This window comes from Corvus cornix, chromosome Z, assembly GCF_000738735.6.
Source record: "Corvus cornix cornix isolate S_Up_H32 chromosome Z, ASM73873v5, whole genome shotgun sequence".
Taxonomy (NCBI): Eukaryota; Metazoa; Chordata; class Aves; order Passeriformes; family Corvidae; genus Corvus; species Corvus cornix.
In genome coordinates this window covers 33,110,905-33,137,357 of record NC_046357.1, presented here as the reverse complement: position 1 = coordinate 33,137,357, position 26,453 = coordinate 33,110,905, and the positions used below count along the sequence as shown (strand labels likewise).

Here is a 26,453-nt window from a genome sequence, read left to right as displayed (position 1 = left end):
AATTTCTAAGTTAAAACTATTTTCCTGAAAGTAGGAGAGACAAAACACCATGCACGAGCCATAGAAAGAAACTCAGAAATTCTCCAGAAAACTCAGAAAAAAAAAAGTTTTTCAACTTAATACATTGAAAAAAAAAATCTAATTTAATAATAACCTACCAACCTACCCTAGCAGTTATATGGACAGACACATTCTCAGCCTACACTTTACCAAAGTAAACAACACTAAGCCAGTTCATACACTATAACACAATATTCCAGAGGTCAGCTTTTAAAAGGTAGCAGAAACTTTGTTACAGAAGTTTCCCACAAGCAAACCAAATGCAATTAAAATTTCCTATAAATTTTCCCACAACAAATAAGAAACCTGAAGCTTTGAACCTCTTTCATGTTGTCCACGGATTAACTAGCTTTTAATTAAGAACTGTTAAATACTGGGAATGCTAGACCTCCCCCTAACATTCCAAGTGGAACGGCAAAGCAAAGACAAATGCAGAGAAAACCACAGACTGTGGTAGATGAAGGAAAGGACCAATTATTTATGTCAGCCTATTTGCTACTCACAGAGAAATACAACATTTGGTATACAGTTGCTCATCTTGTCGGGAAGTCTCAGGATTTTTGATAGTTACAACTTGATAACTAATGTCAGAAGCTATATAAAGAGAATGATTATGATGGACAGTAAGATAAGAGGGGAAAAGGACAGGCATCATGTTTCAGATTCTGACTTTACTTAGCCCAGTGTGTGGCTACTTCATAAACATAAAGCACACAAGTTAAATGACCTGCAATACAAAAAGAATAAAGGAATAAAGGGTTTTTGCTTAACCAAAGAGAAGCAAATCTCTTTGAATTGTGTGAAGGGCACTATAAAGGGCTACAGTAAAAAAATCAGGTATTCCTGGGGTTTTTATAATTTTTTTTTTTCATTGTTTGTTTATACTTAATCTCAAAATCAGGACCTTTTCTAATCTTGCATTACAGTCCTTGTAATTTGTTACCCTTACTCTTGACATGTATTGTATCATATCATAGTGCTGGGGAGCAAAATCTGTTCACAAGAGGATCACTTTTCAGTGGTTAAAATGACTAACATCCCCAAATATTCCCTTCCTCAACAGGCCACAGATGAGATCTGAGAGAAGAGAAACATACTACCCTTGTCATATGCCATATCACATCTATAAGATTTGCTTCCTGTCAAAAACATAGTGCATATATATTAATGTTACCATAGAAAAATACTTGGTACCTTCTGGCCAGGTTTGTATATTTGCCTTCAGAGAAAATATCAAATAAAACACTCAATTTCTTGTTTCACCATGAAGTAAAATTTTTCAAGAAAGGTTGTCTTTTAACGTAATAGTTACAATGGGCTTTAAAATTGCTCCTTTTCACAGGCCGCCCATTGTGCACAGACCATCAATGGAAGTTTTACCACTGACATTCAAGGCAACAGAATTGGGGTATAAATATTTGATGGAGGAAAAGAACATAATTTTTTTTGCAAGTATGGTTTGAACTCTTACTATCCATTGAAGGGCTGGGTTAATGCCAGGTTCTTCTGACATCACCCATAACACAGGGCAGAAATTCAGTAACACACACAAATAGGTTGTTGGTTTTAGCATAGCTTCCAAAACCCAGGTGTACAGGAAAACCTCAAAAAAAACCCAAACCCACAAACCATAAAACACCCAAAATTCCACACATGCACATCTGTGTCCTTCCTGCTGAAGCCAACAAACTAAATGGTGGCAGGGACAACTCGACTGCTGCATCAAGCCCCAGCTGGATGGAGGCTACCCTGCACCCACACCACAGGAGAAGGGCACAGGCTTCCTGCCCTACCTGTATCCATTCTCTGAACAAACAGTTTCATCCTCTGACCAAAGGTTTCTGCAAATAACCCACCTTTCCGGCACTTAAAATCATTGTTTGCACATCTTCAACTGCGTCTAAAGATCAGTGCTCCTGGGATACCAGGAAATCCACACTGATGTACTTAACTCCTCAAAGAGAGACTTAGAATACTACAATATGAGAGTAAAACTTTTCCTTTGCACTAAAGGAATGTAAGAAATATTATCAAAAAAGAGAGTCTAGTGTTAAAAAATAAATAACTAACAGGCAGGGGAATTTGTATAAATAGTCATAGCTCACTTGAAGTTAATGGACCTATGACAATTTACACTCACAATGGATATGGCCCGTGACTTTTGCTACCAGATGCTTACTGAGTGTAACAACAGACTCAAAAAGCAAGATTCCCTTACATTTAGCATCCTACATGGACAAATATTTCTTGTTTTTTATCTGAGAAGTAGTACCTCGCAAAATCCCTAAAAGAATTTACTGAAAGTTCCAATTACTGAACAGTTGTGTTGCATTTGATTTGAATATTTACCTACTAGTTACTAAAAAAGTACAATGTGAACTGAAAAATCCATATTCAATGCCTAAGACCAGTAAAAAATAACAGTTGATATTTATTCTACTGATTCTATTAGATTATGGATTTGTTCATATTACTCATTGGACCTGAGACAGCATTTTAAGCCTGCTAATAGAAAAAGCAACTAACTGAAATGTCATTAGTAGAAACACAGCTACCAATGGGCTTAGTGTTTGTGAGAAACTAAAGACATTGTTTGTCAAAGAGCAACTTGTAAACTTTACAACAACCTAATATTAAGGATATTGAAAATATTGCCAAGAATGATTATAAAATCAGCATTTTTAAACACAGAACTCAGTCTCCAAAGTCCGTCTCCAAAACATAGTCCAAATAATGTTTTAAACGTATATTCTAATGTTACTGTGGAAGGAGGATTCTTTTGCTACAAAATATTTTAAAATCATTTGAAAACAAGAAGGGGAGAGAACATCAGTAGGGTTTAACCATAGGTCTTCACTGAATCAGGACCGAAATTGGCCTCCTCAGTAGGCATTGCCTTAAGTGGGCATCAGCACTCTTAGCTGAGCTATGTCCTTGATAAAAGATACCACAATCAATTATTTAGGTGGATAAAACCAACAGAAAATGGTGCTGCCTTCCTTTCTTTCACACATTCATCCTCCATCACTCCTATACCATGAAAAACAGCCCTTACAGGCAAACATTTACAAGGAACAAACACATTAAACTGTGCCAGGTTGCTCATTGCACAACACTGAATGCTGCTTGGTATCATATTCATTCAGGTATTTATTATCATTTTGCATCTTTAGAGAAGTTTTCAGTGTACCAAAAATGCTGCCGTTCCCAAGTACAGCACATACAGAAGCATAGACATAGGTGGCAGGATTGCTTTTACTACAATAACCTGGGTAAAACAGACAAGGAAGCAAAACTAAACAAGGATGTCAATGTTCTGAATTTCTGTAAGAAACAGAGGGTTGTCCCTAGCTATACAACCAGCCACAATCCTCTTGATTAACACATGTAACTTCAAATAGATGATCTAATATTCTGCCAACAACATTCTAACTTCTGTCTACAAACTCTCTCTTTCAGTTTACTCAAAGGACATTTTTGTAAATTCTCCCTCTGCTTTCATAGGCGTTAGCAGGTTGGGATGAAACCTTGAAATCACATGGGTCAGCTGGCAATCCAAGGAAGGCTGAGTTTTGCTGAGTGTCAGATATTTTTAACAGAAACATGTCTGTTACAACCACGGTTGCTGAAAATTTGAAAAGAAAAACCTTCAGAAAACTAATTTCAACATATGGGAACACGAACCTGGCTATGCAGCATTCCAGCTTCTCACTCACCAAAGAAACCATTATGAGTTTTCTTCCCCACCCCTTTTTTTAAAGGCATGTTATCCCCCTCAGTGTGTTATGGCTGTCTAATAAATTGTCTTTCTCTGACATCTCCAAGGAAAGTGAGCAGAGGGCCCACAGACTCTGAAGAGCCTCTAACAAGCAGCTCCCTATTCCCTCTGCTGACAGAGGAAAGCAAAATTCTTAGCTGTTATCCTTCCTCATCCTGCCATGCCACCCTGAGTGAGTACACATAGGTCAGCTCCAAAACGGTCTTAGAAGATCCCACCAGCTGAAAATGTCATTATAATTGCTGCTGTATCAGGCATCAAGTGAAACTGGCAGGGGCCATCCTGGGCAGCTCAGAGAGGGCTCAGCAATGGGGCTGCTCGTGCCTTGAGTTCAGTGCAGAGGATCAGATGGCTCCACCTGGGTGGCTGGGCTTCAGCAAGGGAGGGATGTGACTGGCAGGGAAGAGCTAAGAGATCATGTTGGCTACCAGGGAAGATGGGAAAGCCATGCAGGAGAAGGAGCAAAGAACTTTGATGGCAGCAATGCTGAGGGAGGGGTGGGAAGGGATGTCTGGCCTCACCAAGGGGACTGGTCTGGGAATTGGGGTCACTTCTCACCCTGCACCACCACCTCCCACCAGCTGCTCTGACCTTGTCTAGTGTCATCTTCACCCAACTCTGTAAATGCCACGAGGGATAAGCTCAATATGGTAATTGTTTCTTTTAAAAAACACTTTCAGTTTTCAGGTAAATCATGATTTCCCTACAGAAGCAGATTTTATGCACAAATAGGAATTTTTTATTATTGTTCAGTTGATTTAAATCCATTGACATAATTTTATATGTATGCCAGGAAGACAGGTAGGAAGTAAAGTCCTGAGAGAAAAGACTGTGAAAGCATGGTTGAAAATTGCCAGTTATAAAAATCCAAAGGGAAGGGGAGGTTAAAAGAGGGACACAGGATTAATTTAAAATAAAAATATGAAATCCCATGGAAGTGACTTAAGCTTTTCATTTTGGTTGTTTTTTCTTTTTTTTTTCTTTTCCTTGAATGAAGGGGAATATAAGCTTTCTACAAAGTGCTTCCTGGGTTTTTATTAGAGGTTAAAAAGTTAAAATATTTTTGTAAAAAGAAATAAAGTCAAAAGTCATTATTAATTTTTTTTTCTGAATTAAAAATGTTTTAACTGACCATGCCATTAATAATGTGATCATTTCTGGAAGAATATGAGCAAATGAAAAAGTGAAAATAACTGTACTGGCATTATTTTTTTTTTTTCTTTTTTCTTCTATTTTTTAAACAGAACAAAGGTGGCTTCTCTATCTCAGTTACCAGAGAGATTATATATCTGATAGCAGAGAGCTTTGTAAAACAGCTAGAAATGATCATAGCATCAGTTATAAATTGGCTACATAATTATATGACAAGTGTTCATCCTCAAAGTCTTTTGCAGAACACTTTTACTAAAACTACAGAAACATCAAGTATATATGAATATATAATACTGAAGTGTCAGTTTTCCAGTTTTAAGGAAAAACTAGCATATTCCATCTATCTGAAAAACTTGCCGTCATCTAAATTATGTCTTTAAAAACAACTGACATTATGAAACTTTTGTTAGTTTCTCTGCTACTTTTTACAGATGCAGTATGAAGTAATTGTTGCAGAGTTTGTGAATAGTTCCAAATATTAGAGACTATTATCATAGCTTCTCTTTGATAGGGCTTATTTGAGATTAAATTTTTCACAGTCCAAAGATAATTTTTGCTCGTTTTTTTGGTACTTTTAAGGAAATTTTTAGATGTTTCAGAAAGTAAGTCCTGGGAATTTTTTAATACTTCATTTCTCTTTAGAAAAGAAATAAATTAAAACCCTAAACAACAACACTACTGGGAGGAGCAGTCACTTGTTTGTGATGCTGTCATATTGTCTTGCTATTGAGCAGACAAGAATCTCGTTGGAACAGACTTTTGGCTGTTCCCATGAAACGCTGCCTGAATTTGTCTAGCTCTTTGTTTTTAAATGTAATTTCCACCTTAATGCACTTATCAGTCTAGTCTACTAGAAGTGTACCTGATACTCTCCAAATACTGTGTCTACTGCAGGCTTTGCACTGGTGTGTGACAAAATAAAACTGCTTGGCACTCATGGTTATCACCTAAGGTTAAGTGAGGCGCTGGTGTGAGGAGTTTGCGGAGGGCCTGGGAGGACAGGGACTGTGGAAGCAGGATGAAGAGGCAGGTCAGGGATGTGGCTACTACCAGGGGAGCATGTGTTCCCTCAAATCTGCAGCAAAACCTAATAATTTTTATGTCTTACCATTTCTTTCTGTTAATGGATGAGTAAGTATGTGTCTCCGCTTCTGGGCTGGTCTGTACTCTCTAGAGACAGCAGTCTATTATTAGTGCTATCCGTTTGTCATCTGGCTCCAGTGGCAGAGGTCTGGCTAGCTTGGCTAAGGAATCTAGAATTCACGAAATAATTTTGGTGTGTCATCATAATTTCACATAATAGGTTTGTTGGTTTTTTCCAAATTAGGAAAATTAGCTTTTTCTCCATAGGAAATTCTATGCCAGTTTCAATCAAGGCCTCTAAAGTTCTCAAAAATTAAAAATTAACAGACAGTCTTCTGCTTCAGCCACTGGAAGAGGGTAGAAGTGAACAAACTTTGGCTCTGTAATTTCCCTTTTCTGGAGCTTGGATAAGAGCACCCTGATTCACCCAAAACTGCTGGGAGGCTGGGGTGTTCATCCAGCCTTGATATAATCCCAAAGGTAACTTCCCCTTACACTTCTTCCTTTGGACTTAAAATTAATTACCGAATGTTTATCAGACTGTATTTTCAAAGACTCCTCTCTTCTTTTACTTTCCTTTTTCCTGTGTATAACCAATTCATGCCTGATTGTCACATTTTTCCATTTAAATCTTTCCACAATATAATAGTGGATGCTGCATTGTTCCACAGGCAAAATAGCTCACATTCCAAAGTCAGAATTAATTTATTTTCAGATGCCACACACATGATGCTATGCAAACATCATTAGCTTGATACTTTGTGAGTAGCAATTGTACCAACACTACATCTCTGTAAATTAATGTAATCGAGTTTAACATTAATAAACTCTTCACTAATCAAAACATGTGAAAAATTCAATCAGGAGAACAAATGCTTCCCCAAGTTTAGAATTTCAGCATTTAGTTCTTAATGTTTAACAACTGAGATCCTGTATATACTGATATATCTGTCAGTCTCAACCACAGAGATTATAAAGGTACAGTGGTCACCTATTGCACATTCTTGATGGAGTGTCTGAGTCCTGAAACTATTGATTTTGTGTTACATTTTCGCTTTGCCCTCCATTCCTCAACCTAATATAAAAAAAATATGCATTTAAACTTCATTACACACTGAGGTTGTCTTTTCTACATTAATTACCAAGTGCAGTATGAAAATGCTACTTTGCAGCTATCTACAAATGAGCATCACCACAGCAGCTCCAACCTGAAAAAGTGACTACAGCTTCAGCTCTGGAACATGTCACACCTACAAGCATGCCTTAGCTTTAAGATTCAAATTCCTGCATAATTTAGCAGATCTTTGAGCTGAGAATATTTTTTTTTTTATGCAACGTAGCATTTTACGACTGGACTCAATGAACTTAAGGGTCTTTTCCTACCTAAATGATTCTATGGCTGGGGAGCAACTCTGCAGCAAGGGATCTGGGGGTGCTGGTGGGCAGCAGCTCAGTGTGAGTCAGCAGTGTGTGCCCGGGCAGCCAGGAGGGCAAACCCCATCCTGGCTGCATCAGACACGGCAGCACCAGCTGGGATCGGGATCATCCTGCTGGATGCCGCCGTGGTGCAGCCTCACCCTGAGTCCTGTGTGCTGTGCAGGGCCCCACAGTTTGAGAAGGATGGGAAGGTCCTTGAATGGTCATGGGGAGGAAACAGAACTGGCTGAAGGGCTGGAAACAGTACCATGAGGAGTGACTGAGGATTCTGGGCTTGGCTCCTCTTGGAGAGAAGGAGGCTGACAGGTGACCTCACTGCTCTCGATGGCTTCCTGAGAAGAGGAGAAGGAGAGGGAAGTGCTGGTCTCTTCTCCCTTGGGTCCAGCTAGAGTAAAGGTGTGAACGGTTCAAAGCTGCATCAGGGGAGGTTCAGAATGGACATTAGGAAACATTTCCTTACCAAGAGGGTGGTCAAAGTTAAACAGGCTTCCCAAAGTGGTGGTCAATGCCCTGGGCCTGTCAGTGCTTTAAAAAGAGGCATTTGAACAATGCTCTTAATAATGGGCTTTAACTTTTGTCAACCCATGGAGTGGTCAGGAAGCTGGACTAAATGATCCTTGTAGGTCCCTGCCAACCGGAGCTACTGTATTGTATTGTATTGCACAGTATTGTATTTTATTGTATTGTACTGTATTTTATTCTAGTCTTTTCTCTTCTGTGTGTTTACTCCTCTACAAATTATTTGGCAATATGGAACTACTTTACTGTCATTGGGCAGGCAGAAAAATGGAGGTTTGTCAACATAATTTTGCAAAACTCAGTCAGATGAAAGTATAAGAATTTCTATCTCCAGGTCAGCCTGCTGAGCTTAGGAGACATTTCCCAGCTTGAGGGAAAGCGCGGTGAGGCAGGAGTGAAAATGCAAATTGAACAGCTAGGAAAGCTTGGGGTGGGGGGAAGTATGTGTATGTATGTGAATAAATATTTATAAAAACTATGATGATATACCGTTGTTTGTGTCACACCTAAAGTAATCCTTTTTCTCTACTATGTCATTATCAGAGTGAACAAAATGAGAAATGGGATTCCTATGATTAAGCTTTTCGAGAAGTATGAGAAACTGCTGATGACACATGCTTCTTGCAGCCTTACTTTTAGAGTTTACAACTCAAATACTTCATATTTTAGACTCAACAGAGCAGTACCAATTTAAAAGAGCAGATTTCCTTACTGAGTTTTGTTTCTTCTTTTTAAAAAGCAATCCCTTCCATCATTGTTAATCATATTCAGTTTTAAATAGAATTGTCCAAATATTATAGGTTTTTACCATCTGTTTGACTTTTTCACTAGATTAATTGCATCTAGTTTGTTTGGCTCTTTAAAATAGAGAACATAATAATACAAAAGTAGGGAAAAACTAACCATAAAGCCATAAAATTGGAAAGGATGGTTTATGGTGCGGTGTTCCAGCATTATCTCATTTTGTTAAATTACCTACTTTTCATTAGAATGGTGTTCCTTTATCTTTGTGCCTAGCTGCAACATTCACCCTTTCCTTGTATGCACTTAGAGGCTATTCAGCATCCTAAGGCACTCTAATTAAACTCAATGTGGCATCAAATGCCTACAGGAAGTCTCAGGGACATATAACTGTCCTTTTGTAAGACATACAATAAATACTTTGAAAGCCATTTAAGCTACTGAACAAATGAGAGTAGGGGAGGGAGAGAGGGAAGAAGTAAAATCTAAACACACTAAATATTGCTGGTTATATCGGGGATGTCCAACAGCTGCAGCAGCTACTTGCCAAAAGCGCAAGGGCCATTACTACTTTGAATATCAATTTACATATATCCTTGAAGGGAATAACAAGTGTCTTACTTTGCTTGCAACTTCTTTGGTAGTTTAATACAAATTGTTTCTCTGAGCTGCTAAAACCTAGGCACCTGCTGCTAATCTGGAATTTGCTGTAAGAGGGCGTGTTGGGGTCACATATTTACAAAGAGCTGTAACTCACTCTTTGCCGTGTATTGCACAGCTTATGAGTCGCACCTTACAGCTCACCTGATACGACAGCCTAGGCTTTTTTGGCTATAAAAAACCTAACCACTGCTCTGCAGACCAGGAAGCAGGCTGTCCCAATACACAGGCTGTGAGTGAATTCTCACCCACAGAAAACATGAACTTCCTTAAATATTCAGATAGAAGATAAAGGTCAAAATTTTGAAAAAAGAACTCTTAGAAAAGAAAGTGTTTGTGTTCTTTGGTGTACTGCATGTTTGTAGCCCTACATATATGAATTACATTAGTATAATGCTTGATCCAACCCATTTAAAAGTATCTTGACAGTACTGCTAATCACAAGTGAGAAGATGCTACCTACATTTAACCTTAAGTTAGCTTAACCGTAAGAAATGTAACTAATTATTACTTTTTCCTAAAGTATTTAGAAACCTTGCCCAACTACAGGCCAAGTCCTGCAGGGTTGCTTTTTTTGTCTTTGCAACCAGTCTCTCTCAGTAAAGCAGTGCATCTGCATTAAACTTTAATTTACACAAGGGCATTTGATTTATACAGTAGCAAAAATAAGGTAAAGCTTTCCTGAAGATTTATTTTTAATCCCCTATGCATATGCATGGTTTCCTTTGTTTTTTGGGGGGGTTCTGAATAATATGGGTTAGTGAGCGTAACCGTTCAAAAAAGACTATCATCCTTTTTTCTTCCTAAATATTCCCTGTCAGTTTCTTTCTTCAGTTCTTCCCTTCCTCTAACAGAAAGGAAAAAAACCTACCACTTGTAATAGTTTCCCCAGATAACAAGTAGCAGGAATACAGACACTTGTGTCTACTCCAAGATGCTATGTATATTAGTTTAAATACATGTGACTTTTAAAATGCATCAGCTTTGTAAGTACATTGAATTTATATTTCTATCACTAAATAATATAAAATGCATTAGATTGTTCATCATTTATTTACTTATGATTAGAAAGCATTAAGTGGAAGATCAAAGCTCAAAAATAATGTCCTGTGGGAAGAAGTTGTGATCTGGTGTGGTGAAAAACAACCCAAAACAGTATTTCCACTGCTCTTTAATTCTGTCTTGAATTACACATATTCTGGAGTTTAAAATGAGAGGAAAAAAGTATTTTTTGAAATGCATGAGTAACATTAAGATGAAAAATTCCGGTTTTATTACAAGATAGACTGTCAGGTTCCTCTGAGTACACCCTACATCTCTGGGCAGAAGAGAGTATAAATTTTAGTTATATGTTAATTTGTGATGTTGTAAGCTTCCGAGCCTTTCTAGGCTGTATCCTACACAAATAGAGGAAAACTAAAAAATTGCACTCTAAAATAGATAAGAGAGAAAAAAATTAGTGCAACCTTGGTTTTAGTTCTGTCCTTCCTCCAAATTTCCTGTCTGGGCCTGAAAGACTGTCAAAGGACATTTAAAATTATGAAGTCAAAAGCAGATCTGAGATTGTGGATCAAAATCCCCTGAAAGGAGCCCCAAACCCACAGGATGGTGAAATACAACCTCCCCCTCAGCCTTGGGAGAAAAAAAGGAAACTGACACACAGAGGCTAGGAGGGAATTGCAGCATGTTCCAGCCAGATCCCCAAATTGGATTGTCAGGGAGTCAGGAAATCTGCCAAGACAAACACATGCTGTTTAATGTAGACCAGCTCAAGATAATCTGTGCCTCAGTTCCTCACTCATAAAACAGGATAACATTCCATGCTTTATGGGGAGAAGAATGTACCCGAAACATTTTGAAATAATCTGATCCTACAGCAGAGGAAGGCAAAAAAATCCCAAGATCCCCCATCTCCATTTGATGTACAAAACACGGAGTGACAAAGGTTAAACAACTCGCTGCAATCACACACAGAGACAGGAGTACAGTCAGAAATTGAATCCAGAACTCAGAAATGACAGTCCAGTGTTTTAATCACAAAATTCTTCTTTTTCCTTGATTAAAAGAGGAAATGAAAACACAAGTATGAGCTTATTCTGTAACTTCAACATATTACTACAAGCATCTTAGAAAAACATACATAGTTCAAATATGGTTGTCTCAGCCACATAAATATTTTGATGAAACAAAAGGCATGCATGTCATTCTGGAGGAAGCACACCATCAAACACCTGGTCCTTATGGGCCTGAATAAACACGGTAACTTCTGAGTTGAAACAACCTTGTATTGTTTTAAAAAAAATCTGTTTATGTGAATTTTAAGATAATCTTGTATAATTTACAAGATTAACAATGTTATCAGTGGCTAAACTACAGTGAGACCAAAGAAATTTGCCACACCACCTAAGGAAATGAGGAAGATACAAGTGGTGCTGCTATTTGATGGTAAGGAAAGCATTCTTTCTCTTTAGTGTGATCTTAGATACCTTTGTTTTGCCAGAGAGATTGAATTTACAGAACTATTTTCCCCATCAGCTACTGTCTTTTACCTGGAAGACCCCAGTCAGGGGCAGGGAAGTGGCCTGAGGGTGAAGTGCTCTGATGATCCACTCCTTTCTACCTTCTTTCCCAAGACCTTATATTCTCTTTTCCATCTTGTAATTACATGAAGATTCATCACATGATGAAAATACATGTGTTTCCATCATAAAAATATATGACTGCCCCTCACATCATGCAGAAATTTCCCTCTGGGGTCACAGAAAAAGTGTGCTTTGGGGTATGTAGACCATGGAGAATAAATTGCTCAGGAACCCAGCCTCAGGGCTACCCACTGAAGTTTTAACACAGCCACATTACTGGATTTTAGACATTCTGTTTTCCACTGTTTGAAAGAAATGTTTTTTTCCCGACTACGACTGCTTCATCATTTTTCTTCAATGGACTGAATCTTCAAAAACTTACTGTTGTCCCAAACTACCTGAAAATCAGGCATGAGAACATGCAAATTTATTCTGAATAATTAATACCCCAAAAATTACTCCACGAGTAATGATCATTTCTACTTGGTGGCAGTGTTTCTTCTCACCCATTTCTCCTAAGCATCCAGCATACAGGCATCAAAGGCCGCAAACTGATAACTGATCTTAGTCAGAGTTCAATAAAACAGGGACTTCCCAAAGTTTCTTGGAAAACGCAGATCCCCTGCACAGGGCTCTGGAAAGAAATGTTCATCTCCTGGCATCCTGAGCAGATTGCAGAAAGGTCATGTAGGGAAAAGTGTAGTAGTGACAACAGAGATGTTTCCCAAACATCTGTCAAGAACTGAGCTTAAGGGCACTCCTTTCTGCCTGAATTCTGTGTGCCTTCCTCACTTCCACAAAGGCCTCACCAGCTTTTCCAGAAGCCCTTAAGAGCCAACAAACTGAATACTCAAATATTAGATATCTTCCATCCCAAGCTTGTTTCAAGGTGGCACGACTACAGTTAAACTGCTTCAAAACAGGGATTTTCCCAATGGGTAAAATTTAATCTAACCATTCAATTCAAAAGAAAAATGTATTAGACTAGAGAACACGCAGTCTTTTAGAATGGCATTATTTTCTAAGAGCAACACTTCTAGAAAGAAAGACAACTGTTTCTGCCCTTCTACTCTTAGACTCCAAGATATTAATGCCCATTTCTTTGTTTTAAATCATGGTAAAAAAAGCATTCTCTGGTATTTGCCAAACTTTTATTTTATATTCATACGCTTGTATTTTTCTGAACAGATAGGATGTCTCTCTTTTGAGAAGCAAAACTAATAACAATAATGATACAAAAGGTAAAAGCATAATGCAGTGAAAGAAAGGATTGCTGGGCTACACTCTAGTAAAACAACCCTTTGGTAGCACAGTCCTCTGGGCAGCAAAGGCTAATCAGAGAATATCTTTTGGACTGTGTTTTGATTTTATTTCCTTTGTAAATTAATCTGTTTTGAAGTCTTTGATAACTTTAATAGTTTTAATAAACAGGATACATTGTAATTCCCCATTTCTACAGGAAAACCCCTAGAAATTTTTACAAACATGGATCTTAAGAGAAAATAAAGAGGTCTCCAAATAATCTGCAGCAATTTAAGACTACATATTTGGTTGAAAGTTTTTACATTTAGATTTTTATGAAAGCATCTCAACTTCATTACCTGAAGGTCAGGATGCTTTTTTGCACTGGCAAGTCTGACTGCGTAACACACATTTTCTCTCTGGCAATCTTTAATTGCAAATTAATTCTAGAAATTCGCAGCATGAACTGCATAAAAATACCTTGCTAGATGGTATCTACATAGGTAATGTTCCTTATCCCTTAATATTCATTAGGTATAATTTTAAACCAAGTTACAATGGCTTTATGTTTCAGGTTTCCGCTGAAGCATGTCTTTTTTGAAGCACTAATACCAGCAGCAATAGGTCTCACATGGCTCAGTGCAAGGTTGCACTGTGCAGACAGCAAATGGAAAGAGTCTTTTGTTCCATGAGAGCTCCTTCCAAGCAGTTAGGTATTCTTTGGCCTTTTTCCACCCTTCCTCTTTTCTGGCTTTCAAAATGACCTGCATGGTTTTATACAAAATATTCAGTTTTTAAAAAATCTTAATCAGTTTCTCAAAACAAAATAATTATACCACCAAAACATGGCATTTTATTTGATGGACTGATTTTTTAAAAAATCAAAACAGAAATATGCGTGCAATGAGGCAAAGATTTCTAATCCCTGAAAGCTCTTGGGCCTCATATGATAAGACCCTCATGACTTCTCACTAGACCTTTGACCTGACCCTGTTTTTCTCAAGTTTCAGGTTACTCTTCAATCTAGTGGATATTAAAAAAAAAAAAAATCTACCAGCAGTGTATTCTTCACCTTTTAATGGAAGGTCCAGAACAATGACATCACACTACTGCTTCCAAGACCAAAGGCACAAGACCCATTGTGAAGAGTCATAAGCCAAATGACAGGACTTCTTAATTTTTTTTTTTAGTTATTTCTTTCTTTATTTTAACTTAGGGTCACAAACCAGCAAAGGTTGCATAGCAAAGCATTAAAAACCTAGGAAAAACCAGGATGGAAGATGTCTTGGGAGCCCTAATTTACTTCCACTTCAGGGAGGGAATATAATTAAGAACTACACATCACATACACAGTATTTTTTTTTTTTCACTCTGTCAGTTGAAATATTTTGTTTATGTTGGTATTTGTGAAATATTAACAAGATCATTCTCAGTACAGGAGAAGCACTTGGAAAATACTAGGGAAGCCAAAAGAAATATAATTAATTACTTGTTCCATAACAAAAGTGAATCAATGTAAAACTTGGTTCCCAGGTTTGTTGGTCTGACATAGGCCAGAAGAGAAAGGCCAAGGAGAATGTATCCCATGATGAACAAGAAGGACAAACTGGTGGTGAGACTGATACGGAGAAAGGTGAGGTATTTTACTTCTTTGCCTCAGTCTTCACGGCAGTCACCCTTCCCAGTAGTCTCAAATCCTTGCTCCTTGGTGTGGGTATGGGGGAGCAAATTCCCTCCCACTATACGTGAAGAGGAGGTTTGGGATCACTTGATGAAGCTGAATAGCCACAAGTCTATGGGACCTGATGAGATACATTCCAGAGTCCTGAGGGGTCTGGCTGATATTCTTGCCAAGACAATCTCCATCATATTTGAAAAGTCAAGGCAGTCAGGCAAACTCCCTGCTGACTGGAAAAAGGAAAAATCACTCCCATTTTTAAAAAGAGGAGAAAGGAAAATCTGAGGAACCACACACCGGTGAGCCTTACCTTTGTGTCTGGGAAGATCATGAAGCAGATCCTCCTGGAAGTTATGCCACAGCATATAAAAGACAATGAAGTCACTCAAGGCAGTCAGCATAACTTTACTAAGGGCAAATTGTGCCTGACCAATTGGGGGGCCTTTTGTGATGGAGTGACAGCAACGGCCAGTAAGAGAAGACAACAGACATCATCTATCTAGATTTCTGTAGGCCTTGATACCATCTCACATGACATCCTTATCTGCAAATTGGAGAGACATGGATTTGATGGACTATTCAGTAGATAGGAGACTGGCTGGATGGATGCAGCCAGAGAGTTGTGGTCTAAGGCTTTGTGTCCAGATGGAGGCCAGTGATGAGTGGTGCCCTCAGGGATTTCTCTTGGCACTGGTGTTCTTCAATATCCTCATCAATGACACAAACAGTGGGATCAAGAGCACCCTCAGCAAGTTTGAAGGTGACACGAAGATGAGCAGTGCCATTGGCACTACAAATGGACCTGGGCAAACTTGAGAAACGGGCCCACAAGAACCTCACAAAATCCTACAAATCCAAGTGCCAAGTGCTGCAGCAGGTTGGAGAAATCCCAGACATGAACAGACTGGGAGTTCAAGTCATTAAGAACACCCCTTGAAGAAGGACTTGGCAGTTCTTGTGGATGAAAATCTCGATGTGACCCAGCAGTGTGAGCTCTCATCCCAGGACAATTGCATCCTGGGCTGCATCCAAAGCAGCATGTCCAGCAGAACGAGGGAGGGGATTCTACCACTCTATATGGCCCTCACGAGACTCCACCTAGAGTCCTGGGTCCAGCTCTGGGGTGCTCAGCACAACAAAAATGTACACTTCTTAGAGTGGGTCCAGAGGAGGCCATGAAGATGATCAGCGGGCTGGAGCACCTCTCCTGTGAAGACAGGCTGAGAGAGCTGGGGTTATTAAGCCCGGAGAAAGAGAAGGCTTTGGGGAGATCCCACTGTAGCCCTAAAGGGTTCTCATAAAAAGGAAGGAGGGGCACTTTTTATACTGGCAGATAGTGCAGGACTAAGGACAATGGCTTTAAACTGGAAAAGGGCAGGTTTCAATTAGATGTTAAAAAGAAATTCTTAGAGGGTGCTGAAGAGCTGCAACAGTTTTCCCTGAGAAGCTGTGGATACTTCACCCCTGCAAGTGTTCCAGGCCAGGCTGGGTGGGACTTTGAACAACCCGAAATAGTGTAAAGTGTCTCTGCCCATGGCAGGGGGGTTGGAACTGGGTGATTTTTACAGTCCCTTCCAATCCAGACCATTCTATGATTCTCTTTTCATCCTTATGACTGAACCAGCAAGTGAGCCCAGGCATATAACAAAAATCATCAGATCACCACTCAAGTCAAAATGACACTAACAAACAGAGGTTTTGCCTAGCTACTCAACGACAGGATTCTAGTCTTGTTTTACCTGACTTTTCAACTTATAATAATATAACATGGGTAAATTTGCAACCACAGTAACCTAAGCATTTTACCCACTCATTTTTAAACATTGTTCCAGCCCATACTTGCCCTATAAACAATTACTGTTCCAACGTGACTTTGTAGTAATTTACTTGTTAAAAATATGAAATAAGCAGGCAGAATTTGCTCAAGAACAGTCAATCAAATCAAAACCCACTGTAACACAATGCTACCTTTGAAAAGGTTGCATCCATTCTGTGAATTTTTGATCAAATTAAGATATTTTTAGCAAGAACACTGTGGTTGCAGGCAGTGTTTATTGAGTTTATTAACTAAATTCTGACAGAAAAAAAGTAGTCAGAGTACATTAATTTTACGAAAAGTACTTACTGAAGATTGTGATTTGGGCTGTTTGTTGGACCTGCAAACATAAAACAAACAAGTATTGCTGACAAGTTAAGCTCAAGGACAACATCATAAAAAAAAGTCAATAGCAATCTAAAGGAAATTGTCTCTTTAAGGAAGGTTTGTCTCAAGATTCAAACAAAATCCTCTGCATTCCTGAACATAATTATATATTGTTATTTTCAAAGCCACAAATAAAAATCACATGAATCTACTATTTCCTCCAGCAGCAACTTGAATGGAAATAATTTTTGTTTATAAAATATCTTCCACCAAAATACCACAGGCAGTTAGATAAGGTGTTATCTAGGCACATCACTTACCTTTTAATAAGCCCCACCTGAGCCTTACTATCAGAATTTATGATGTGGCAAGGAGATGATCAACTTTTGTCACAGCAAAAACAAGGTTCAATACCCAGCACTTCACTTCAATACTCAATCACTACAAACTAAACTGTGGAATTAATTATTTACATTACAAAATTAGAAAACAAATTTAGAAAAACAAATTTAGAAAACAATGCATCTCCCATTTTTTCTTCCATTGCTCCAGAGACAAAACTAAATAAAAGGCTGACTTCCAGATTGGATGGTTAAGTCTAAAATATGCAATATAAGCACTTCTTGAAAGGTGTGATGTACCTTCAGGTGTCAAAGGACAGAATTTGAGGCCAGGCTTCACGTAGCAGTACAGAACTGAAATTCGCAAGGATGGGCCCAGAACCATGAACATCACACAGAAAACCTCTTCTCATTCTTCTCTTCAGGTTTTGGTTTTTTCACAGACTGAGTTCAGCAGTAGAGTGAAAACTCCAGGCCATGAAATATTACCTTTTTTTTTTTATACTTTTTTTTATACTTTATACTGGCACTTCTTCAATTTTTTCTTCACTGTGTATTTACAGACCTCTACATCTGTATTTACTTTCTTTTATTACCAGTAAAGGGGTATCAAGTTCAACTGAGAAGTTCTGTGCTGGGAGAGAGGCCCCAGGCACTGACTTTATTTTCTTTTGTGTTGAGAATTTTTCTTAAAACATTAAATTCATTTCTCATTATACTATGGTTAAAACTAATACCTAGTCTATAAATCAGTGTGAGTAGTTATAAAAGCCAGGAACTCACCGAGCCTGACAAACAAAACTCCTGTTGCAGTTATTGTCTTCATCCCATTTGAAGCCACACACTGGTAGTATCCTGTGTCTGTGGTATCCAGATCCTGGATTCTCAGACGTGAACCATAATCTGTTTTTCTGATGATGATCCGTCTTGGCTCCTGAACCACTGGAGCATCATTTTTTAGCCATTTGACATTCGGGGATGGATTTCCTGCTACCTTGCAGTGGAGGATTGCTGTTTGCCCCTGGACTACAGTGATATTGTTTACTGGTTCCAAGAAGGTCAGGAAGTAACCTAAGAGGATAAAAGGTCATAAAAGATCAAACTTTACTTGGGTTGTGGTAAAAGCCTGCTCAAAGGCACTTTTCTAAGAGAGAACCTTGGAAAAAAATTCAGTTTTCTTTCAAGCACTCAAAAAATACTCAATGAATGCAAATCACTGTCCTAAGAACACCATAGCAGCACACTCCAATTCGTTGTTTCGTTGCTGACTTCGTATTTGTGTGCAGGTAGGTATGCAGATTAGAAGGTCAATCATGAATTGATACCATTACACTCCTAACTGCCTATCTGGACACCTATTTTGAAGCAGTAGTATTTTTCTACCTCTGACATGCTAACACATACCTCGAATGCTGTTCTGTTCTAACAGCAAAATACACCCTCGTTCAATAAAAGAGTAATCCCACTTGTAGCCATTTTGGAATATCATCGTAATTTTACCACATAACCTTCTTACATGATTACAGATTTGTCTCAAAAAGAACTACAACTGGAAAAGTTACTTTTAGATATTAATTTGACTTGTCAGTTAATCAACAAAATCTTAAAATTAGTCTGATTTGGACAGGCTTATCTTATAATAAGTTTTAAAGATTATATGTATCACATTAAATTTAAAGAAATAATGTCTCAATTGCAGAAGTAACCTGTGACAGAGGGAACTCTTAAGCTAATTATAGTTTGCCATTTTTTACTTAAGTCAAAAAATATGGTCAAGGAAAGGTCTATACAAACACTGCGTAATAACATTTTGTAGTTATTTTGCAAGTGAAAACTACAAGCCCTAATTGGTGGTTTGTTGAAAGCAAAGGGCTTGTTAAGTAGGCTGTATTGGTTATCTCTAGGGATGACAAAAAAGAAGAAATTGATGGAAGGACACTGTCAAAACATGACAGTCAAATCTTTTTTATGTTATTATTTAGAAATTTGATTTGGTGTTAGGAGTCCTGCAACTGACACACATCACGAACTGAAAGCTTGACAACAGGTAATTTCACTGAAACAATAATGTTGTTACATTACCTTACAAAACAGGTAAGAAAAGTATCTAGCTGTTATGGTCATTTTTGTTTGTTTCTGTGAATTTAGACCATTTAGATGTAAAGCACCAGGAATTCAAATTACATTATATTCTTATGCCAGCTGGACCCAAATATCAAATAACTTCGATGGATGCCCACATGCGGACATTTCCTATCAGTCAGATTATTTTGCAAGTGTTTAATTAAGAAATAGCATATTATGTGCTGGAATCTAACACCAGTAAAGAAATGGTCCACGTTGATGGTCTAATTGCTGAAATACCTAAAGAAAATTGATGCTCTGCTTTGATTTATATTTGACAGGACCATGAAAATCACTTCCTCTGTAATGGTTAAGTATAGCACTGGAGAGGGGAGCAGTAGAAACATCAAAATATAGTAAGTGTGCAAAGCCAGATTTTGCTGGAAAACTGGATTTTCCTGGGTATTGTATTGTTCTCTACTACTGGCCTTTCGAAAGAAATTCTGTTTTAATTAATAATATGCAATTGCAGTGTAGGCAAGTGTGAATTTAGTTCACCACTGAATAGAAAATTAAATATTAAATATTGAAAACTTACAGGAAAATTATTTTATCCTTTTTTTGTCATAAAATAATAAATCATTGCTTATGCAATTTTATTGTTTTCCCTATTTTTAATTGAAAATATTTAGCAGACTTCAAAACATTTTGACAAAACACAACAATATTTATTTTTGAAAAACTTATATAAAAGGGAGAAAAAGTATATTAATGCTTTCAGCAATGTCACGCCACAGTGTCATTTGTTATGGTTTCCAATTCCATTTCGTAGCTGAAAAAATAGAAATACTACGATGACATTCTGGCAGGGAACAGAAAACCAGTAAATTACCTTCTTGATATAGGAAATTGAAGCCATTGATTTAAACTTGTTTAAGCCAACATTTTACATACATAAGCATTTCTAGCAGCATGAAAGAAAGCATGATCAGTCCTACCACAAGGTAGAAAAGGATTTCCCATGTCTATTTCACTCTTAGCTTGTTATTTAGAGACCTGTTTCACTGCTTTTTCACAATCTGTATGTAGTTTATTCTCATCAGCGCCACTGAGATACTGGGCTGCGTCCACAGGGGCATTACCTAGCAGAGAGAGAGATACCATAATCCCAATCTACTCAGTGCCTATCAGGCCACACCTGGAGTATTATGTCCAGTTCAGGTCCCCAAAATTCAAAAATAACACAGAAAGACAAGGGATGGTCCAAAAGAGGGCTACCAATGTCTGCTTGTGAGGAAAGACTTGAAGTAGTTAGATCTCTTCTCCCTGGAGAAGAGAACGGGCAGGAGGAGCATCATCACAGTTTTTCCATACCTAAAAGGCACCCACAAAGAGAATGGAGACACTCATCACAAGGAGCTACATGGAGAAGAGAAATGGCAATAAGTGAAAGAAGGCAGGAAATGTTTCATTTCAATAGAATAAAGACATTTTTTGCAGAGAGAACAATCATTCACTGGAAGAATGAACTGCCTAGAGATGTGGTGGTGTCCTCATCACTGAAGGTTTTCAAGATGTGATTGGACAGAGTACCAGATCATTTTGTCTAGGCTTTCTTTCCCCAAAAATGTTGCACTGGATGATCTTCAGAGGTACCTCCCAGGCTGGAATGCTCTGTAGTTCTACGGGTCTATGATCCAGCAATTGTGGGGAGAGGCTGAATGCGCTCATACAAAGGAGGAAAAATAGACTGTTTAAGACCTTTTTTTGAGAAGAAGCTGGGCCACTTCCAGCATGGAGCCAGCACAGAGGAACATTCGTCTGGCTCAGAGATGCTTCTGATTCCCAAGAAATGAAAGAAGCACAGAAGATCTGTCTAAAAGGTGGGACCAATTCAAATGATGTAAGATGACAGACAGGGATTGTGTTTTGTCTGACTCTACTGCACTTTTTGCTCTTTACATCCAAGTACCTGAAAGGTCTATATTGTTCTTGTGCCATTGGTCAGCTTTTGTGCCATTCGTCAGCTTGTAGCTTCCTCAAACCCTTACCACTATTTCCCTTTTTCTGATTTAAAACCAGCTGGGTGGAATCCAGCTCCTTCTTTTTGGGATAGTCATGGATATTGCATTCAAATACATTTGGATGAAAACAGATAGTAAATTTACTTATTAGGACTTATTAACTCAGGATTAAAGCCATGTTAGAACTTCTTGTTTTACTAATTAAAACAGAGCTACTGCAGGAAGTAATTAGATCCATATCTTTTAAGCCATCCAAAATATTTCATATGAATCTACGAATCTAATCCTAATACTAACTAGAACAAAACTATTACCATGAAAAACAGTGCCAAAGATTTATGGATTAAATCAGACCCAGTGCAATTAGATAGACTTCCCCTGAAGTCAGGGTAACTGCATCTATTTCCTGCAGGTCAGAATTCAGCTTCAATTCATCATTACTCCTGTCAATTTTACAGGTATTTTCTGCAGTGTTTATATTACCTTCTTATTACAAACCAAGTAATAAATATTTTAACCTAATGAACTTTGAAGCCTTTGTGTTTTCCAAAGTTCTCCAGAGCAGCCTAGGAGCAATAGAGCAGCTTATGGCCTATCCCTTGCCTTTGTCCACTCTCAACTCCACACTCTCTACTTGCTGGTTTCATTTCCTCTTTGAGGAGTGATGTTTATATACTCACTGATTCTGAAGTATTTGTATGACAGAGCGGGCAGCCATTTGTTGAGCTGCTCTGTTATTTGGTGTCCACTTTAGATAACCCATAATTGCAATTCTTTCAAACAAAGTGGAAAATGTAACCAACCATGTTCTAAAGAATGTTTTCTTTATTTAATTTCTGTGGTGATAATCAGCAGTTACTTTTTTTGTAATGTACGTCACACCACAAACACAGTGTAGATGCCAGTTTGAGGCAAAGTTTTGGGGAAAAAGCAAATTTTCCCAGGATAAATTAGGACCTCAACAATGTACAAAGCAATTTTTTTTCCCAATCTAGTTCTCCTTCTGTCTTAGTAAATCTTAATTTGGACAGGTATGAAGGAAAATTAAATGTGACGATTGCTCAAACTTGTATTAAACTTGTGTCCTATATTTTGTGTTAAGCATCAGTCAAGTAGAATTCTTTAGAACTGGAACAGAATTGTTAATCTGTTTTAATACTAACATAATTATAAAACAGAGAATAAATACTCTCCATATATTTTGTGTTTGTTACATATTGCCAAACTTGTAAATGTCCTATAGTAAATGTCATACTATAAAGAATTATATTTTATTTGGGAGATGGATAGCAAATAGAATTTTTTAAAAATACAAGTATAATGTCCAGAAATTTCCTGTGTTGAGAAAATAACATTGAGTTTTATACTCTGGCTGGTTTCCAAGGGTCACTGAAATGAAGGAAAATGCTTCCTTTGCCTTCAGTGGTCTTTGGCATGGTTTAAGTATTTCAAAACGAAAATCTATCTGGTAGATATTTCTGCATTTGCTGTAGGCAACAATGCTGTAAATTCAGTTTCTCTTTTAATATGGTTTCTAACATAGTTTACAACCACTACTAGTATTTATTTTGCTTGAACAAATTAAAAACTCTTCTGTCAAGAAGCTATGAGAGGACAATGCAACTTAATCTATATATTATATTATGCTATCATATTCTATGTACTCTATGAATAACATAGCTTAGGAAAATGATTGACATGAATTCCAGTAAAACACTTTCATATTTTGAAAAACCTTTGTAAGGTTGCCAGTACTTCATATTTTTAAATGGAATAAATTTGATATAAATATATCAAACAGAATCCCACAGCAGATCAACATCAAGATGACAGGTCTATTATTCATGTTTTGGCAAGAATATAAAAATAATGTTTTCCAGTGTGCCTCAAATCATTGTCAAGATATGCACAAGAATAGAACTAAACTAAAAACCTAAAGGGTGCAACTATCACTAAGACCTCACATGCATATTATATTTCTTAGTTTTATTTACATTACTCTGGCACTTATGTGTCCCAGTTATTGGCTCAAACCATGTGTGTTGTTCTTGGCATAAACACAATATAAAATGATTGCTTCGCTTTTGTTATTTTAAGATCTTAGCTGTGATTTTGAAGTTCATTCTAAAAAAATATTTTAAACCTCCTTAGTTACTTCAGATCATGTAAATTCTGGCTTAATTGTTTTCAATTCAAGTTTTAGTTTCTGTTCATTTTTTATTGCTTTTACTCTTTTTTTTCTATGTGATTTTAAAAATAATTATGCATTCATAATTTTAAAATAAGCTTCAATATGGCAACCATGACTTGTGTTTAGTAAAATTTGCAACTGTTTTTATCTCAGAACTTCCACATAATTTATGAATATTGAAGTCTCATCAGATGGGATGATACCATCACCCTTATTTTCCAAATGCAGGAAGCAGAGCAAGGGGAGCCTAAGCGATTTGCCAATTCACACGTGGACTAAGTGTCAGTATCTATGATACTACACTGAGATTCACATCTTTCTGTATTCCTGAGACAATGATGCTCTGAGATAATCATCCATTTTGGCTCCTATCCAAGTTGATTCCCCTTTCTTTCTGCCCTGCAGAAGAAACACAAATACTGAATATCCAGTTTTTGAGAAAAAGAGAGGAAAATTTGAGTCATACTAGATGCCTGAAGATGAACAGTCTTTTCAGACCAAGAAGTAGTAATTGCATGTATGCTTTATCACTTTTTGGAAAACTAATTTCTCCGTAAGACGTATATCTTTACTTAAATAACTTTATCCAACAGTCAAAAAAGCCCATAAAGCCATCAGTTTAGTACTACATAACACATCACAGGTTACAAGAGTCTCGGCTTGAGATACTCAGAATTTAAAATCGGCTGTTTTTAAAAAAGGGTAAATACTTTTTTTCCGCCTAACTGCATAAATTCAGACCATTTTCAGATTCATGGAATAAAAATTTCCAGTGTTCAAAATCCCTACAAAAATATGTATATTACAATTTGTATAAATAGAAATGGGGGGGGGGAGAGGGGGGGGGCGGGGGTTCCCCTAAGCTATCTTGCTTTTTCTTTTTTTAATGTCTTCCCACCTCTTTTCATTTTTGTCTTCAAATAATCTTCTTTTTTAGATATAAATAAAAGAGCATGATCTTTCTCACCATGACTCTTTCAAATGGCGAATTTCTGTACTGGGATTTTAAGACTAATAAAAACTTATATCCAATACAAAAGGGGTTTGGGACCGTATTTTAAGTAATTAAACTAATGATATTTCCACTAGAAGCAAAGTCACATTTTCCTACAATAAGACATAATTTTTCACCTAGGATGCAGACTTTAGCTCATGCAAAACTGAGGAAGACACCACTGTTCCAAAATCTACTGTGTTATGAACACAGTACTAAGCATAAAGTGTTCACAAAATTGACAGGTAATCTATAAGGAACATAAAAGAAGTGCAGTTTTCCAGGCTTATTAAAGAACTGAAGACTGTAATAGGAGAAAATGTATGTGAAAGTTGCTGAAATTCAAATAGGTGTGTAACAACATTTCTGTAAATACTTGAGTTTAGGGGACATGAATGACACCACAACATCTTGGCAGGTGGTGAGAGTCCAGTAAAGTGACTCCTTCCACAACTAAATCAGAACTCCAAATACACTGAGAAACACCATCCTAATAAGGAGGGTAGATTGAAGCCTAAGACTCATGATTCCTTGCACAGAACATTTTCCAAAATAAAAAACAGTCTCCCCAATTCTTCACCCTCTGTTTTATTTAATCACAATATGAAGATGAGTGATTTACAGTATATTGGAGCCAGATTGGGAAATGGAAGGGATGTTGGCAGGTCTCCCACACGAGTAGTTAAGGAAACTACACTGTTATATACTGCCAGGTAATATTTCCAGATGAAATGATACCTTTACAGCCTAATTTAATCCAATTTGCATCTCATTCTTCATCCTATTTTTTTGATCTCAACGTACAAAAATCCATCCAGAAACATGTAAAATAAGTTGATCTGGTTCACATGCTCTTGAAATGTCCTTAGGAACAAGGAATGAACTGCCAATCTAGGAATGAAGCAGAATTAGCCTTGAAATACTGTCACAATGTGCACATTGTCCTATCCTCTGAAATCAGTGGGGTTTTAGGACCCAGTAAGGGTATGTTAAGAGTGTTTCTGCAAAAGAGAAAGACACCAAGTGAGGCTGACTTGAAAGTAAGATTGGGGAAAGTATCATCTTTGCAAACAATGTACTGAGAGGAGAATTGTGCCCAAGTGTTTTATTTTTATTCCAAAGCAGACCTGAGTTCTTCTACAGCAAATGCTCACTGCTCTGCTCTGGTTTTCAGTGAAACATTCCCCAGAGGCAGTGCTTTTTTAGTCATTCAGGTGTTTTTTTAAAGGAAACAGGGAAAGATAAATTCTCCTCAAAGCCCTAGCCAAGCCATGGTCCCTTCTCATGAACTATCAGAAGGCTAGCTTCACTTGTAGGAAGAGACTTGCAACACTTTTTAAAATGCACATTATTAATAATACTTTGCTTAACCCAGTCATGTATTTGGAGATAGAATCATTTTTCAGGACTTCTGGAAGATTCTAGAGAAGAGATTCTAGTCTCTTCTAGAGAGACTAATATGCTTGGTACTTCTAAAGTGGCTTTTAATTTGGGTATTATTAAAGCTGGTTATCTCCATGCCTGTTTTTAGTCTATTCTAAAATAAGAAAAATTTTAAAAATGGGAGGTTACAAGCAAATCAGAATAAGGAAGGAAAAAGGCTGATGTGATGGAAGGGCTGAAGAACTGTTTCTATGGTCTCAACAGTATGCCCAAACTTTGAAGTAGAACTGCCCAGTGCTTTTTGGTAACAAAACCCAATACCTTACTACTGTGACACAAGAACACACAGGCTAACATTCCACTTATTTTTGCCTGTATGCA

The 26,453-nt window shown here is 37.5% G+C and overlaps 1 protein-coding gene across 2 annotated transcripts in view; it reads right to left on the bottom strand.

Annotated features, from left to right (window-relative positions):
* ROR2 (receptor tyrosine kinase like orphan receptor 2) overlaps nucleotides 1–26,453 on the bottom strand; it is a 144,045-nt gene that overhangs the window by 17,292 nt on the left and 100,300 nt on the right. For both annotated transcript variants that reach the window (XM_039567432.1, XM_010399985.4), the window contains exons 3-4: nucleotides 18,200–18,487; nucleotides 17,058–17,088 (exon numbers count right to left, since the gene is read on the bottom strand). In XM_039567432.1, the coding sequence (XP_039423366.1) occupies nucleotides 17,058–17,088; nucleotides 18,200–18,487 (319 nt within the window). The remainder of the gene's footprint in view (nucleotides 1–17,057; nucleotides 17,089–18,199; nucleotides 18,488–26,453) is intronic.